The sequence below is a fragment of the Indicator indicator genome, chromosome 13, assembly GCF_027791375.1.
Source record: "Indicator indicator isolate 239-I01 chromosome 13, UM_Iind_1.1, whole genome shotgun sequence".
NCBI classification, from domain to species: domain Eukaryota; kingdom Metazoa; phylum Chordata; class Aves; order Piciformes; family Indicatoridae; genus Indicator; species Indicator indicator.
Window position 1 is genome coordinate 26,012,956 of NC_072022.1, and position 17,109 is coordinate 26,030,064.

The 17,109-nt window shown below is 44.2% G+C and overlaps 1 protein-coding gene across 1 annotated transcript in view; it reads right to left on the minus strand.

Annotated features, from left to right (window-relative positions):
- LOC128970528 (multiple epidermal growth factor-like domains protein 6) overlaps positions 1 to 17,109 on the minus strand; it is a 230,828-nt gene that overhangs the window by 22,984 nt on the left and 190,735 nt on the right. Inside the window, 3 exon segments of the mRNA XM_054385757.1 lie at positions 4,916 to 4,924; positions 6,421 to 6,549; positions 13,964 to 14,092. Coding sequence (XP_054241732.1) covers positions 4,916 to 4,924; positions 6,421 to 6,549; positions 13,964 to 14,092 — 267 coding nt within the window.

Genomic DNA, 17,109 nt, shown 5'->3' on the forward strand with positions numbered 1-17,109 from the left:
AAACAGACAGTACTGCTGCCCTTTTTTCTTCAGATCCCACCCCAAAAATACAAACTGATGAAGGTGGATAGCTTCCTTGCATGGTTTTTGTGCCTGTCTTGAAGTGGTTCTCATTCACTTATACAAAAAACTCGATGAAGGCAGATAGCTTCCTTGCATACTTTTTGTGTCTGTCTTACAGAGGTCCTCCTTCACTTGTACAAGGCCATCAGAGCTTCTCATCCCTGCAGTGCTGCTGCATGTTTGAAGAGGCAAAAAAAAGCCCTGATCCCTAATCCAGGCCTCTCAGACTTCCTTCATACGAAAGATGTTCAAAACCCCCAATCATCTTTGTATCTCTCGGTTGGACTCTCTCCAGCAGATCCCTGTCTCTCTTGAACTTTCACCACTAAGGGTGATGAAACACTGGCACAGCTTGTCCAGAGAGGTTGTACATGCCTCACTCTTGGAAATATTCCAAGTCAGGTTGGATGGGGCTTTGAGCAACCTGATGTAGTTAAAGATGCCTCTGCCCACTGCAGGAGTTAGATTAGATGATAACCTTTAGAGGTCCCTTCCAACACAAACCATTCTATAATTCTAAATTCTATTAAATCTCCCAGGATCAGACCCTGATGACTTTTGACCAAAACTTCTATGCCTTTCTCAATGTTCAGAACAAGATCCAGCACTGTGGAAGGAGACGTCCCTGGGAAGTGAAGGGAAGCATTAAATCATCTTGACCTCAGCAGTGAACTTAGTTGAAAGTATCTGACCCATTCTTGGACCTTTTCTTGCCATCTAAGGAGCTCTATCTTCACAAGGTGGGTCTCACAGACACCATCTCTCCTGGGGCTGCTTTTCAACAGTGTTGGTTTTTATCATCGCTTGGACCCCAATCCACATTGAAACCACAAGAAAGTGCAGGAGCTCAGTCCCATCACAGTTAAGAGTTTGTTCTGCAAATGAGGCTTGGTTGCCAAGTTAAAAGTTCAACCCATCCTACACAGCTCTGGCATGGTTTTGTGAGCAAAACTAAATATTTCCACAATACAGACCAGAACTGTATCATAACCAAGCCAAAGGAAAAACTAGCTCATAACCAGGTCCCCTGACTGGTTACTAGTGGTTGGTGAGAGGTTTTTGGAGTATGTGTGTGAAGCTCTTGTGCTTATCAGGAAGACAAAAGATTTCCAGTGGAAATTTTGGTGAGAAAACAGAAATTTCTGCAGAAGAAAATTTTAGTTATTGGATGAATTATTGGTGGATACAGACTTTTATTTTTAGCTTCTTGGTAGGACAATCCTGCTTATCAAAGCTCTTCTCTGAAGGTTAAGATAACAAGTGATATATTGAAGCTATTTTATGAAGTTCCACAATGGAAAGTATAAATATCCCTGGGCCTTTTCCCCTTTCTTCATGAGAAGTGCAAATGGAAGACAGAAGAGAAAGGCTTAAATTATCACACTTCTTTCTGCTTCAAAATTTTCCTCTTGGTGCCTGTCATCTGTAAAAGGAGGATTTAGTCCTTTGCAGCCTTTAAAATCCCTTTCTTGAGCAGAGTAAGGAACACTTAAAACTGGAGATTTTCTTCCAGACTGGAAGTCAACAGCCATGAAAAGTGTCAAGGAGCACAGGGAAAAGATGGGCACTAAGACTCGATAGGGTGCCCAGAAGCTTTGATTTCATGCAGCTCCTGTGGCTTATTCTCTGCAAAACGAAGCTTCAGCTTTAAAAGAACAGGGAATTTGCAAAGTTAAGTGCTCACACACCATGAAACACTAAACCTCTGGTTATCAGTGCCCCTGAGCAGGGATTCTGGAAGAGCCAAATTTTCTGTTCTTGTTTATTTTGCAAACCAGTGTGATCTCTATTTTACCACAAAGAACTGCTTCTATGAAGATCCTGCTGAGCCCAAACAGCTCCAGAAAGAGGCATTTCTAGTCCTAATAGAATCAAGGCAAAATGCAGCCTCTACAGACCATATGAGACATGATTTTTGGGGGGTATTTTAGAGGGTTTGGGGGTTGGTTTGTTGGGGTTTTTTTGTTTGGTTGGGTTTTTTGTTTGTTTGGTTTGGGGTTTTTTGGTGGGGGTTTTTGTTTGTTTGCTTGTTTATTTGGAGGTTTTTTTTTATTTTTTGTTTTTCTGGAACCACAAAATCTCGGTGAGAAAAGAAGATCCTTTCTCTGTACAAACTTGCTTCTGCATCAGAGGCATCACAATACTAAATTAAAGCCTATTTAAAAAACAAACAAACAAAAACCACAATAAAAATGGCAACATGCTGCTCCTAAACCTCTTCCTTAGACACTAAAATCTTTTGGGTGGCCACTAAAAAAAACCCCAACTAACCAACCAAACAAAAAACCCAAAACAAAAGAAAAAGAAAAAAGATCACCAAACACAAACTTAAGCTGAGGCAGATTTTGCTTGACAAATTTCATCCCAGATTAATGGAATTCATTTATAAGCAGTTGAGAACCATGGTTTTGTAATGGAGAGTGTTAGGCAGCCTCAATCAAAGGCATTACTGTCCATATCACCCATAATTAGATCACAGTGTATAAAAATGCACTGCATGGTCACCTTAAGATCAATTCAAATCCCATGATGTCAAAATTATTCCTTAATATCCTCCAGCACATTGCCTGCAATCTGATTACTCAAGCATGAGTGCTGTCCTTCCAGCTGCTAGGGCTGGCCGGTCCCAGGAACCATCAAGCTGAGCCTTAAAGCCCTGACAAGGATGAGGAGTGGTGAGCTGGTGTCTCCAAGCCATGGCTGCCTAACTCTGAGCAGCTTTGGAGCAGTGTGGCTGAGATCCAGTCTTAAAACCAAACTGAGGGCTCATTGTTTAGCCAAGAGAAAAGGAAGTTATCCTTTGCACTGTTAATTGATTTTGCTCTTTTATTTACAGGGAGAGGCGACCTCAGAGGCTTTGGCATCTTCACCAACATGAGGAATAAATCAACCTGGCATAAAGCTCTAGTGGCTGCAGTCTAAGAATAAATAGGGTTTTTTTCTCATGTGAGTAGGGGGGGCACAGAGCTCCATTGACAAAGAGTTGCATTTCTTAATTGAATTTAATGAAACACAGGAACTAAGCTTCCCATCCCTAATGGAGTCCAAGGAGTGGGGAAAGGCCAAGATGCCACACTGTTAACACTGCAGCTTAGCTGAGGGCAGTCTAAGTTGGTTGTGGCCAAGAAGCAAATATCACAGCTGTACAGCAACACCATTTCTCCTCTGTGGTATGGCTAGATGGTTCTGCCTCAGCATTTATTTCATGGTCACCTTACTGGCCTACAACCACAGGGAAGTGTTACCACCCCTGTTTTCAGGTGGTGGCAGACAGAGCCAAGCATTCCTATAGAGGAGCCAGGGGGAGGCAAAAGGGACTGCAATGGTGGGATGTTTGCAGAAATATCTACAAAACCTCATGAGGTTCAACAAGACAAAGTGCAAGGTCTTGCATCTGGGTTGAGGCAATCCCAAGCACAAATACAGGCTGGGCAGTGACTGGCTAGAAAGCAGCCCTGAGGAGAGGGACTTGGGGGTGCTGGGGGATGAGAAGCTCAACATGAGCCAACAGTGTGCACTTACAGCCCAGAAAGCCAACCGGATCCTGGGCTGCATCAAGAGAAGTGTGGCCAGCAGGTCAAGGGAGGTGATTCTCCCCCTCTACTCAGCTCTGGTGAGACCCCACCTGGAGTACTGCATCCAGTTCTGGAGCCTCTATTACAAGAGGGATCTGGACATGCTGGAAGGTGTCCAGAGAGGGACCACCAGGATGATCAGAGGGCTGGAGGTGCTCTGCTATGAGGACAGACTGAAAGACTTGGGACTGTTCAGTCTGGAGAGGAGAAGGCTCCAAGGTGACCTTATTGTGGCTTTTCAATATCTGAAGGGGGCTACAGGAAAGCTGGGGAGGGACTTTTTAGGCTATCAGGTAGTGATAGGACTGGGGGAAATGGAATAAAGCTGGAATTGGGGAGATTCAGGCTGGACATGAGGAAGAAGTTCTTCCCCATGAGAGTGGTGAGAGCCTGGATTGGGTTGTCCAGGGAGGTGGTTGAGGCTCCATCCCTGGAAGTGTTTCAGGCCAGCCTGGATGAGGCTCTGGCCAGCCTGATCTAGTGTGAGCTGTTCCCTGCCCATGGCAGGGGGGTTGGAACTGGATGATCCTTGTGGTCCCTGCCAACCCTGACTGATTCTATGATTCTATGAAAAGTGGAAAGGTTCACCAGCATTGACTATTCTGTAAATCAAGAGAGCAGGAGATTTTACAGGAGAATTCCTTTCTGAGTATAGGCTATACTGCTTTGGGGGATCTAATGAGGAAAAATATCATGAAGAGCAAGAGCAGTCCTCAAACAGGACTGATGACAACCTGGTGTACGGCTGGAGAAAGGAGATGTTTCAATACAGGTAGCATTTCTCTCCATTTTATACATTTAACCAATTTGTTGTTGTTGCTGCAGGAATCTGCAAGCTGGGGATTAAAAAAGTCTTATGGAAGTGTTCACTGACAATGAAAGTTGGCTCCTTGTGCAGCTGCTCTGAGCCCCAGCTCTGCACAAGAGTCCTGTGGATAGCAACAGAAATTTCAAAAGGAAGTGTGACATCATTTTGAAGTGAAATTACAAAGCTAAGAGGCTAAATCCTGAAAATCTTATAAAAAAAATTAATCAGCTATTAGCCAAATTTTGAAAGTAGGCTCAATGATTTCGAAGGCTAAAGAAAATAATTTCATTTCCCAGGAAATTTGGTGATTGATTCCTCAGAAGAACCAATTTTATATCTACATACACACAAACATACAAAAAAACCCGACCTGGATGAGGGCATTGAGAGTACCCTCAGCAAGTTCACTGATACAAAATTGGAGGGGTTGGCTGACACCCTGTCAGGCTGTGCAGCCATCCAACATGACCTGGACAGGCTGAGAGCTGGGTGCAGGCAAGCCTCAGGAAGTTTAATAAGGACAAGTGCAGGGTCCTGCATCTGGGGAGAAATAACAACAGGCACCAGGACAGGTTAGAGGCTGCCCTGATGGAAAGCAGCTCCACAGAGGAAGACCTTGGAGTGCTGGTGGACAGCAAGTTCTCCATGGAACAACAATGTGCCCTTGTGGCCAAGAGAGCCAATGGGATCCTGGGATGGATCAGGAAAGGTGTCCAGCAGGGCTGAGGAAGTTCTTCTACCTCTCTACTCTGCCCTGCTGAGACCACATCTGCAATACTGTGCCCAGTTTTGGGCTCCCCAGTTCAAGAGAGACAGAGACCTGCTGGAGAGAGTCCAAGGGAGAGCCATGAGGATGCTTAGGGGACTTGAGCATCTCCCCTGTGAAGAAAGACTGAGAGCCCTGGGGCTGTTTAGTCTGGAGAAGAGAAGACTGAGAGGGAATCTGATCAATGTCTATAAATATCTGAGGGGTGGGTGTCAAGTGGAGGGGGCCAGGATCTTTTGGGTGCTGCACAGTGATAAGCCAAGGAACAATGGGTTCAAACTAGAACATAGAAGATTTCACCTCAACATGAAGAGAAACTTCTTTACAGTGAGGGTGACAGAGCCCTGGAACAGGCTGCCCAGGGGGGATGTGGAGTCTCCTCCTCTGAAGACTTTCTAAACCCACCTGGATGCATTCCTGTGCAGACTACCCTAGGTGATCCTGCTCAGGCAGGGGGTTGGACTTGATCATCTCTTGAGGTCCCTTTCAATCTGATACACTGTGATGCTGTGAAAGCCCAACAACAAAAAACCCCAAAGCCGCAAAACCAAAGATTTTGGGATCAGAGAATCACACAGAATGCCAGGGGTTGGAAGAGACCTCCAGAGATCATCTAGTCCAACCCTTCTGCCACAGCAGGTTCACCTAGAGCAGGTTGCACAGGAGAATTCACACAATCTAGGAAACTGCCTTGTTTTTTTCCTTTTATTGTTTTCCTTTCTTTTTAAACAAATAACTATTCTAAGAATTAGTTTCAGAACTGTTTTGTCATGCCCAATTAACAAAATAGTCCCAAGCCTTGACTATTCCGCTTGGCACACTTGTAACCTGTAACTTTATAAATGGATAATGAGATGAGACACACCAGAAACCAAGATGCAACACTTCATCTCTTCGTGTTGGACAAAAATAAAAAGCAGGGCTTTGTCATACAGCAGGAGACAGACAGCTCTGCTATTTAAAACCTGATGCTTGTAACGTTTGACAGTGCCAACGGCAGTTAAAAAAAAAAATATATATATATATATATACAAGAAGTTGGTTATTTATGTGGCTGCCCAAAATTGTTCCCTTTTTTGGCATCTTTGGGAGGGAATGTGACCTATCTAAAACTGTACCCTAAGGGGTCATCCTCCATTCCCAGGAGAACCTCCTGTTAGTGCTGGCAGGGTCTGTGAGCAGGGGTGGGGAGCGTGGGCTGCACTTACGCTGCTCGCAGGTCTCTCCTCGCCAGCCGGGGAGGCAGCGGCAGGTTCCCACGATGTGGTCGCAGCCAGCAGCATTCTTACACTTGCACACCTGGTGGCAGTCGAGCCCAAAGAATCCATCTGGACAAGCTGAAAATGCAAACAAACTTCATTCTTAACACAGTTCCTGTTTCCTTTCTGGATAAATTCTAGTTCAGAGATGTGAAAACACAGGGTGCTGCTCATTTTTTGTCATGGGTGCTTTGTCACGCATCACTCTGTGACCATACTTAAGAGCCAAATTTTCTTCAAGGGTTAAGCCTGCTCAGTTCTGCCACGAGTGTCTCACAAAAATGTGACCCCATAATACACAATCAATAGGTTTCTGCACAAAAAACCAAGGCTGAGAATACTGAAAAGCCAACAAACAGGAGAGAGAGAATGGATTTGGATTCCCACAAGCCAGTACTTGTGCTTCTGTAATGGACAGAGGAAACAGGAAATAATTCAGCATAATGCACAACCATGGGGCCATCCCTGATGATCTCCCTGCCTTCCTGAAATGCAAAACTTATGCTCCTATTTACTCTCCTGAGACTTTAGAAAAATATTTTTTTTTATTTTTAGCAATGAACATAAGACACAGTGTTGTAGTTCAGTGCTGAAATGAAAACTTGGCAAAGAGAATGAGTTAAAAAAAACCAACCAAACAAACAACAACAAAAAAACTAAACAAAAAACCCCCAAACAAACAAAAAATCCCAAACAAACAAAAAAACAACAAAAAATCCCATACAAACAAAAATAACCCCCAACCCCAAGACAAACAAACAAACAAAACAAAACAAAGAGAAATTAAATGTAGCAAAACAACTCCAGGCAGCTAAAGGAGCTCAGTACCTACATCTAGGCCACATAAAGAAGAGCAGCTCCTTAGATTTAATTCATGCCAGGAGCAGTGTTGACAGCAGTGAAAATAAGCCATGGGTGCCTGTAAGTGGGATGCATCATACCCAAAATGTTGCATTGCAAGAGCATTAAGGCTGCTACACAGTTTAAAAAAAAAAATAAATTAGGAATTATGTTGTCTATGTAGCCTTAATTTAACCTCTCCATCTGCACATCCACATGTGTGTTTGGATTATATCAGTACATGGATGATTATGTGATACTAAATGGTAATAAATCTGTAGGCACACAGGAGTATGTCGTGCTCTCCTCAAATCACCCGGCCCCAGCAGTGATGGTGCTCATTAAATGAGCAGTTATGCAATCAAACTTGGATCTTCCCCCTTCTTGTTCAAGATAAACATATTTAAATCCCAATCCTCACACTTCTACTGTGAAATCAGAATGACTGGCTTCTCAGTAGAGTCTGCCCAATGACCCTCCACACTCATTTCACAGCTGTTAGGGCACAATAACACCGTTAGCCGTTTCTTCTACTCTTGGACTCTTCCAGCCCTTTCCTCACCCTGTCTCTTCTTCACACACAGGCTCTTTACCCAGTCTGCTCATGTCACTTCTTCCACAAATATAAATTCAATCCCCCAATAGAAATCACTTTGGCTACAAGGGGAGGGAAATTCAGTACCTGGAGATGCAGGCAAATCTGGACCTTCATGCAGTGATGGTGGTAGTGTGGCAATGCAACACAGACCCAGAGAATGGTTTTGGTTGGAAGAGACCTTTAAAGTCCAAGTCCCCTGCAGTGAGCAGGGACATCTTCAACTAGAGCAGGTTGCTCAGAGCCCCAGACAACCTGACCTCAAATGGTTCCAGGGATGGGGCATCTACCACCTTTCTGGGCATTGTGGGCCAATGTTTCATCACCCTCAGTGTAAAAAAAAGCTATTTCCCTATATCTTGTCTACATCTCCCCCTCCTTTTAGCTTCAAACCATCACCACTTGTCTTGTCTCAACAGGCCCTGTTAAAAAGTCTGTCCTCAACTTTCTTATAGGTTCCTTTAAATCCTGAAAGGCCACAATAAGGTCTCCCTGGTTCCTTCTCTTCTCCAGGCTGAACAGCCTCAACTCTCTTAGCCTTTCTTCATAGCAGAGATGTTCCATCCCCCTGATATTTTTGTGGCCTCTTCTAGACCTGGTCTAACAGTTCCACATCCTTGTGCTGAGGACTCCAGAGTTGGTACACCAGTGGAGGAGAGCAGCAGAATCTCCTCTCTTGACCTGCTGGCCATGTGGCTTTTGATGCAGCTGGCCTTCTGGGTTACAAGCATACACTGCCAGCTCCTGGCCAGCTTTTTATCCACCAACATCTGCTTTGGCTTCTCTGCTCTGAGGGCTCCTGCTCAGATAGTGACTATCCATGGTTGTTTCATCTACTCAAAATCAAAAGGTTGCTCTTTCCCTTCATCCTGTCCAGGCTTCAGCTTCTTCTTTGGCATAAAAAAAAATTTCAGGCTTACACCACTTCCCAAGTATGTGCTGTCTCATAATGATAGAAAACTGTAACACATCCATCAGCCTCTGTTCAGCCTATACTGGGGAGAGAGCTGTTATCAAGTTGTAAGGAGGAGACATCAGCATGTGGTTTTCATCTTGATGTCCTCCTTCATTATGCTTCAGCGGTGTGTATGGCACAGCATAGCAGAAAGGACTTCTCCCATTTAACCCTAGGTGACTTCAAAGGCTGACAAAGTTTTCCTTTGTTCAGTGCAGGGACTTACCCAGCATTGTCAGCTCTTCCTAGACATGCACAGCACTTCTTTTTCTCTTTTAACTTATTAAACCAGGAATCTTGCTGGGCTCTCTTATGACAATGATTAACTGCTGAAATCAGCCTGTCCTGCAGTCGTGCTGATTCAGATAGCAGTTCAAATGCACACTCTGAGTGCTGCACTTCACAAGGGCTGCACCTTGCTGTCATTCATGCATCAATTAATAAACATACTGCAGGAGAAGACCAAGACTCCTGCTGCATCCAGCTTGAGGGCAAATGGTGTGACCACAAAGGGGACCTTTTCTGGAGAAAATGCTACTTGTGTTATCTGTGCTTTTAACAGGATAGAGAAAGGACTTACAAAGCCATCTTTTGGTACCATCACAGTCCAGGAACACAGAGGCATTAATTGTTGCTTCAGACAGAACCTCACATAGGAACTTCAGATAGGAAAGGTATCTTGAAGCATTGCTAGCAGCATCACTCTTGAGAAATCACTGAAAATGCTTCATTTACCTTTGGTAATGTTCCCCAGCATCAAGACCTTGTGAAGAACCACACAGTGTTTCTTTGAGTGTTTGACTTGTATCACTTTGCTGCTTTCAAGAAAATGCAAAGGAAGCATTTTCTGGGTTGTTCAGGTGGCCTTCAAACATTCCTTAGTAGATTCTTTTCTTTTCAGGCTTCTTTATAAGTGTTATCCACTTGGCAACTGAAACGGTTCTGCTCCTTTTGCAGCTCTTTTGAAAGAGTTAAAACATTCACCAGGTTCATTTTTCCAACGGACTGAAGAGAGCTGAAGGATGGAGCAGGCAGGCATCACCTTCAGAAATGTCCATTTTTTCATTCAGAAAGTGGCTTGACAGCTTTACTCTTCCCCATTATTATTGATATATGTGATCACAGCACTACTGGAGAGGCAAAAGTATAACTGAATGAGACCAGGTAGAGATGAAGAACAGCTGACTGAAGCTGGGCAGAGCAGAACAGAACTAAGATAATGATGGACAGACAAAAGTGTAAGGTCTTCTGGCAGCATCCTGCAGCTGAGGGCACAGAAGTTCAGCCAACTCCTCAATAATTCACAACAAGGTCTCACAAAGCTATGACCTGGAGCAACAGTATCTCCTGCTACTGGTTAGCTTGGAAACTGTTCTGTGCTGGTGGATGGTGTTGTGGCTTTGGTTGGTATCTGCATTACTGACAGGCAATATTTTTAGGTGCAAATACCTTCTGAGTTGCCACGCTGTCCCAACTCTTCATGCTCTTTTCAGGGAAGAGTTGGGGCTGTTCAGTCTGGAGAAAAGAAGGCTCTGAGGTGACCTTCTTGTGGCCTTCCAATATCTGAAGGGGGCCTACAAGAAAGCTGGGGAGGGACTTTTTAGGATATCAGGTAGTGATAGGACTAGGGGGAATGGAATAAAGCTGGAAGTGGGGAGATTCAGGCTGGATGTGAGGAAGAAGTTCTTCCCCATGAGAGTGGTGAGAGCCTGGAAGGGGTTGTCCAGGGAGGTGCTTGAGGTCCCATCCCTGGAGGTGTTTGCAGCCAGGCTGGATGAGGCTCTGGCCAGCCTGATCTAGTGTGAGGTGTCCCTGCCCATGGCAGGGGGGTTGGAACTGGATGATCCTTGTGGTCCCTGCCAACCCTGACTGATTCTATGATTCTAAGACTGAACGACATTTAGGGTCTTGGGTCACACCTCTAAAATCCTTGAATCCAGAGAAGTGAAAGGCTTGCCTTGAGTCAGTTGAAAATGAAATATGACTGAAACATTGCCCTGCCTCAAACACCACAGCACACTCCAGCATGACAGCTGACAACCCTTAGGCTGGCTGTCTCTCCAGGGGATGAGCAATGGTTACTTGGTCAAGACATTGCAGCACATCAGCTGGTAGCACAACTGCTCAAAATGACAAATCCTCCAAGAGCTTTCTACAGTCACTAGCATGCATCCACAGAGACAGAGCAAGGTGGCTGAGCCTAGTTAACTTCACTACAAAGAGATACCACAAAAGGCCAATACTGAGATGTAGCAAGGGCTAAGATTGCATTAACAATGCTAATAAACAATAAGAAGAGATTATGGAAATTTGTAGCAAATAAGGAACTTGGAAATGGCCACTGAAGTGGAGTTTTGCAACAGGGACTAGGATTAAACCTATAAAGCCCTGCTTCAGGCTGAATGAAAAGTAAATACTGGGACTCCATCAGCCATACTTTGTTTATACCTGAAAAAAGAAAACCAGCCTCAAGAAAACCAAAGGCAGATTTGGGGACTTCTGCAATTTCATCTCAAATCTGGATCCCATGCTGCCCCAGTGCAAAATCCCTGAAGTAACAACTGCAGGTTCCAACATGTTCACTGTGCAGGGGTGATACTGGTATTAGCTATTCATATTTACCAATATTAGATTTTCTAATATTTCTCCAAGGACTCTGAATATAGAAGGTTGAAAAATTTCAGGTTCAGCATCTCTGATGATGGAAAAGTCCTTTCCAGCTCTGGATGAAGCATCAGCAGTATATGAGGAGGCCAAGGCAACTCAGCATGCTGGGTCTCAATCTCTATGTTCTTGTCTGCGAGGCACAGAGCCTGGCCAGCGTGGGTGGATTGCCAAGAGGACAGCAAAAAGCACATCCCTGCCAGAAGGAAACCCTGCCAATCTCCAAGTCACTAAAAACTGAAGTGCTACAGCTCCTCAGAGGTGTGAAGAAGGTTCTACCAAGGGCAAACCACCCACACATTTTCCTGCCTCTTCATCTCTTGCAAGCGGCCAAACTGTTCTGACTGAAAGTTTCTACATGAAAAGGTAAGACAGGTCAGCTCAGAGCAAACGCTCTGCCTGCTGGAGAGAAAACAGGGTCTTAGGAACAGTCAGCACTGAATTATGCCCTCTCCTCCACAATTTTCTTTCACAAGTTTAAAAAGATAAACATGTCCAACATGACTGATTTGGAAGCTGAAACTTGCTGGTTTGTTGTGTGTTTTTTTTTTTTTTTTTTTCCTCAGCAGATGTCATCCAGGTTTCTCTATATTCCTCACACCTACTTTGGCAAAGGATATTTAGCCAGTTTGTCCCCAGTTTGAGTCCTACTGGCATGAGCAGATGTACACCACAACACAGATAACCAGATTGCTTTTCCAACTGAAAAAAAAAAAATTAAAAAAATAAAAGATAGGCTTACAAACCCAGACTTCAGCTAAATCATTTTAAGAAGGAACACAGTGGAGATACCATAAATCCTGAGGCACACTTTGCAGCAGAAGCCTGAGAAGAGACTTTATTTTGTGTAGTAATTCCTGGTAAGAATGAGAGGGGAAGAACAAGCAGTATCTCAACTCCAGCAAGCCAGGTGCTTTGCCTCTATATTGGTAAGGCTGTGGAGCAGCTCCTTTCCCATCAGAGGGCAGCAGCTGCCTGCGACTGCTGCCTCTTCCCTGCAAACTGGTGGATAAGCTGCTCTCTTCAGTAAAATATTTGTGCCTTTGGTTTAATGATCATCATTTGTAGAATCTTCAGTCATTTACACTTCAATAACTTCCACCATGTCTGACTGACTACGAGCTGCTTCTGCTGTAGTCAAGACTGTATTTGCTATGATCTGCACAAAGACAGCAGCCTCCTTAGATGGTGCCACAGACTGACTCACAATAACGTTTCTGAGGAATCCACTCCAACCTTTCCAACACTTTACCAAATGATCAGGCAATAGAAAGTGATCTGTTGGACTGATTTAAAGTCAAAAGTGTATCTGTTTTTAAAGAGTTCCTTTGGGAAGATATATAGATCCGTGGTTTTCTCTAACACATTTTAGAGCAGCACAAGAAACAAGCAAGTGTAAGGCAGGACAAGCACCTGTCTGCTTCCTGTTCAAATAGTAAGACTCTGGTTAAAAGAAAGAGAAGCTTCTTAAAGATGTGATATACAGGAGTCCAGGAAGACCCTGTGGAAGCCTTCCAGTACTTAAAGTGGGCTACAGGAAAAATGGAAACGGACTCATCAGGGATTGCAGTGATAGGATGAGAGGTAACAGTTTCAAACAGAGAGGGTAGATATAGATGAGATATTAGGAAGACATTTATTACTGTGAAGGTGGTGAGGCACTGGAGCAGGTTGCCCAGAGATGTTGTGGATGCCCCATCCTTGGAAGTGTTGAAGGCCAGGCTGGACAGGGCCCTAAGCAACCTGGTAGAGTGGAAGGTGTCACAGGATCACAGGATGTCAGGGGTTGGAAGGGACCCAAATAGATCATTGAGTCCAACCCCTATGTCCCTACCCATGGAAGAGGGATTTGAACTTTATAGAATCTCAGAATCACAGAATTAACCAGGTTGGATAAGACCTTCAAGATCATCAAGTCCAACCTATCACCCAACACCATCTAATCAACTAAAGCATGGCACTAAGTTCCTCATCCAGTCTTATTTTAAACACTTCCAGGGATGGTGACTTCACCACCTCCCCAGGCAGCCCATCCCAATGGCCAATCTCTCTTTCTGTGAAGAATTTTTTCCTAACATCCAGCCTGAACCTCCCCTGGTGCAGCTTGAGACTGTCCTCTCCTTCTGTCACTGGTTGTCTGGGAGAAGAAACCAACCAACTTGATGATCTTTAACATCCCTTCCAACCTAATCCATTCTTTATTTCTATGAGACTTGTATCTCATTTTAAGCACATTGAAACATGTGCCCAGTGCTAAGCACCTGGCAAAACACTTTGCTGAGTCAGGACAGAAGTGCACATTTCTGTATCATCTTGCACCTCAGCTCAATGGCTTATTTAGATCAGGTGCTGTAAATTGTAAAACCAGCTCTCTGCATTCAAAAAGAAAAAAAAAAAAAAGAAAAGAAGCAAAAAAAGACTGGAGGGAGCAGCAGTACCTCTTTCACAAAAGGATCCTGTCCATCCTGCTGTGCAAGTACAGGCTCCACTCACGTGGTCGCAGGCAGCTCCGTTCTGGCACTGACAGCTGCCCTCACAACTCAGGCCAAAGCTTCCCTCAGGGCATCCTGCAGTGGAGGAATCAAAACCAGATGATGGGTTAATTCTGGAGCAGATCAGAGATCCACGAGGCATTTTTAGATACATGGGAATTGTTACTATTTGCAAAAGAAGAACCAAGGCTTAATGGTAACGCCTTAGAGCTGATGGGATTAAGTGTTCTCCTTGGGGCCCCTGGGTAAATTGGGCTGCTTTTATTAAGGTCTATTTTAGAAAAACATCAGGGTGTTGAAAGATTAAATTCTGCACAGAAAACTAATATCATCTGAGAGCTGCAAAGCCTGGGACTTTACAGGTTGTGCTTGATGACACTTTGCATACTGGTCTGGAGTCCCTTATGTGCACGTTTCTGGGACTCCACCAGCCAGGAGCAGGGAAGTTCCCAGCTTTTGCACCTCCTTTTGTGGCCCTATCCTCTGCTTTCCTGCAAGTTCTCTTTCCCCAGAAAGAGAGAGAAAATCTGAAAAATGTGGTGGCTTCCTTCAGAAAGCTCCAAACTGAAGGCTGCATATTTTGTTTTCAGGCTCTGCTTTGAAAAACTCGAGCAAAAACATTCCATCTGGGGGACAATTAATGTCAGGGGTTTTGAATGATGATATTTGCCTGGTACTTACTATCTGAAGACAGAAAACAACACTTGAGAGCAAAAAATAATTTTTTCCAGGATTATAGGAAAATCAATTAAGAATAAAGCCAGTTGCCTAATTCATATTAGGTATTTTGGACCGGCTGAAATAGAGAGATGTACTTGGCTAGGGACCTCTACTGATGTTTGATGGTCTTGTGAAGTTCTCTCTAAATGAGTTGTGTAAATTATTGCCAGATTTCTCTCTTTTTTTTTTTTCTCAAGTGTATGATTTAACATTTTAATCAATAAAGTGATGTTTAGGTAATCTGGTAAGAATCATACAGAAAAGAATACGATGAGGATGCTCAGTGACAACTTAATATTAAACCAGATGATCTTTGAGGTCCCTTCCAACATGGTATTCTGGATTCTATGTCTAGGATAAAGGGGTGGGTTTGGTGCTGCATGTTTGGTACCATAGGTGGGCATTGATCAGAGCTGGTGTGAATTTCACAGAATTGTCAGGGTCGGAAGGGACTTCAATGATTATCCAGTTGCAACTCTCCTGCCATGGGCAGGGACACCTCACACTACATCGGGCTGACCAGAGCCACATCCAGCCTGGCCTTAACAACATCCAGGGATGAGGCTTCCACCACCTCCCTGGGCAAACTGTTCCAGTGTCTCACCACCCTCATGGTAAAGAACTTCTTCCTAACATCCAATCTGAACCTACCCATTTCTAGTTTTGCTCTGTTCCCCCCAGTCCTATCTCTCCCTGACATCCTAAAAAAGTCCCTCCCCAGCTTTCTTGTAGCCCTCTTAAAATACTGGAAAACCACAGAAAGTTCTTGTCTTCTCCAGACTGAACAACCCCAACTCTCTCAGTTGGTCTCCATAGCAGAGGAGCTTCAGACCTATGGTCATCCTCATGGCCCTTCTTTGGACACATTCCAGCACCTCCAGATCTTTCTTGTAACAGGGGCTCCAGAACTGGACACAGTACTCCAGGTGGGGTCTCACCAGAGTGGAGTAGAGAGGGAGAATCACCTTCTTCAACCTGCTGGCCACACTTCTCTTGATGCAGCCCAGGGTCCGATTGGTTGCTCCTGCAGCTTAGTGACTCTATTAACTGGAGCCAACCCTTGAGTCTCTTACAGAGGCTGTAAGTGGAGATGGGAGGCAGGAGAATAGCCAAGTACCTTAATTATTTCTTTACTTTTGATTATCTGTGCTGAAAAACAGGACATTGTGTAAATGGGGGCAAGTTTGAAGGTAGTTTTTGTACTTGCAGGTGAAATTCAGTCCCAGGGTTGAGCTGGTGCAAAATTGCATTTGCATCACCTCCCACTCCCTAAGCTGCAGAGCACTGTGCATCAAGCCCTCTACACTACTTGAATGAGTAAATACACAGAAGTCCAATTCCACCTTGAAAGCTTGGTCACGCTCAGGGGGACACTTTCACCTGTGCAAGGCAAACAGTATGCCAAGCACAGTAATGGGTGTGGGGCCCTCAGCTGAGTTTTCTCCAGACCTACAGCATTTAGCCTCCAGCCAAGGCTTTCAAGGTGATGCAACGGGTCAGTACACTTCACAAATGATTTCACAGTCCACATCACAGAGAATCTGCCCTCTGCTCGAGCAGGCACAGGCTGCTGCAATGCATGCTGAGATAGATCCACTCCATCGGAGAACCTGAGCTGCCTGCAAAGCTGCAAAGGGGAAGAGCCCAAAATGCAGGAGGAGGCTAGAGATGCCCCAGGAGCAGAGTAAATCTCACCTCCAGGGTTGTGTAAAACGTTCAGGGGAGAATTATGACTTCCATAATCCTGCACACACAGAGAGATTTATATCTGCCTTTTATATACAAACATATATACACATATGTAACTGAGGTAAAAAATCAGACTGAATAAATCAGAATCTAAACAGATATAACATTAGGAGTTGCCAGATTTTTGGCTGGTGGCAATGGCTTCACTGATTACCTTGCCAGAGAAGATCACAACAAGCCATTGGGTTACTTTCTGTCTATAGAGATGCTGTTTTGAGAGAGGTTAAGAGTGAAAGAGAAGGGGAACTGGCAGCTCTTTCTCTGGGAGCTGGTCTTCCCTACTAACTGTCCTTCCAGCCTTCTGTGCCAACAGAGTCGGATGATCAGCTTCCCAGGGTTTTCATCTTAGGTCACCCTTCCAGATTAATTGTTTTGACATTTCTGTGTGACGCCAGCACTCAATTCTGCCAAGACTCTGGTAGCTACATCTGTGCTACTGTAAGATTGTTAAACTAATAGATAAACTCTTATTGTATTTAACAATATCAATATGATTAATAATAATAGAGGCAGCTTAACTTAGCAATGACCTTAGAGGTCTTTTCTAACAAACAATTCTATGTTTCTATGCAATTTATTGACACAAAATGAAGTGGATACCAAATGTTTGCATGGAATCAAAC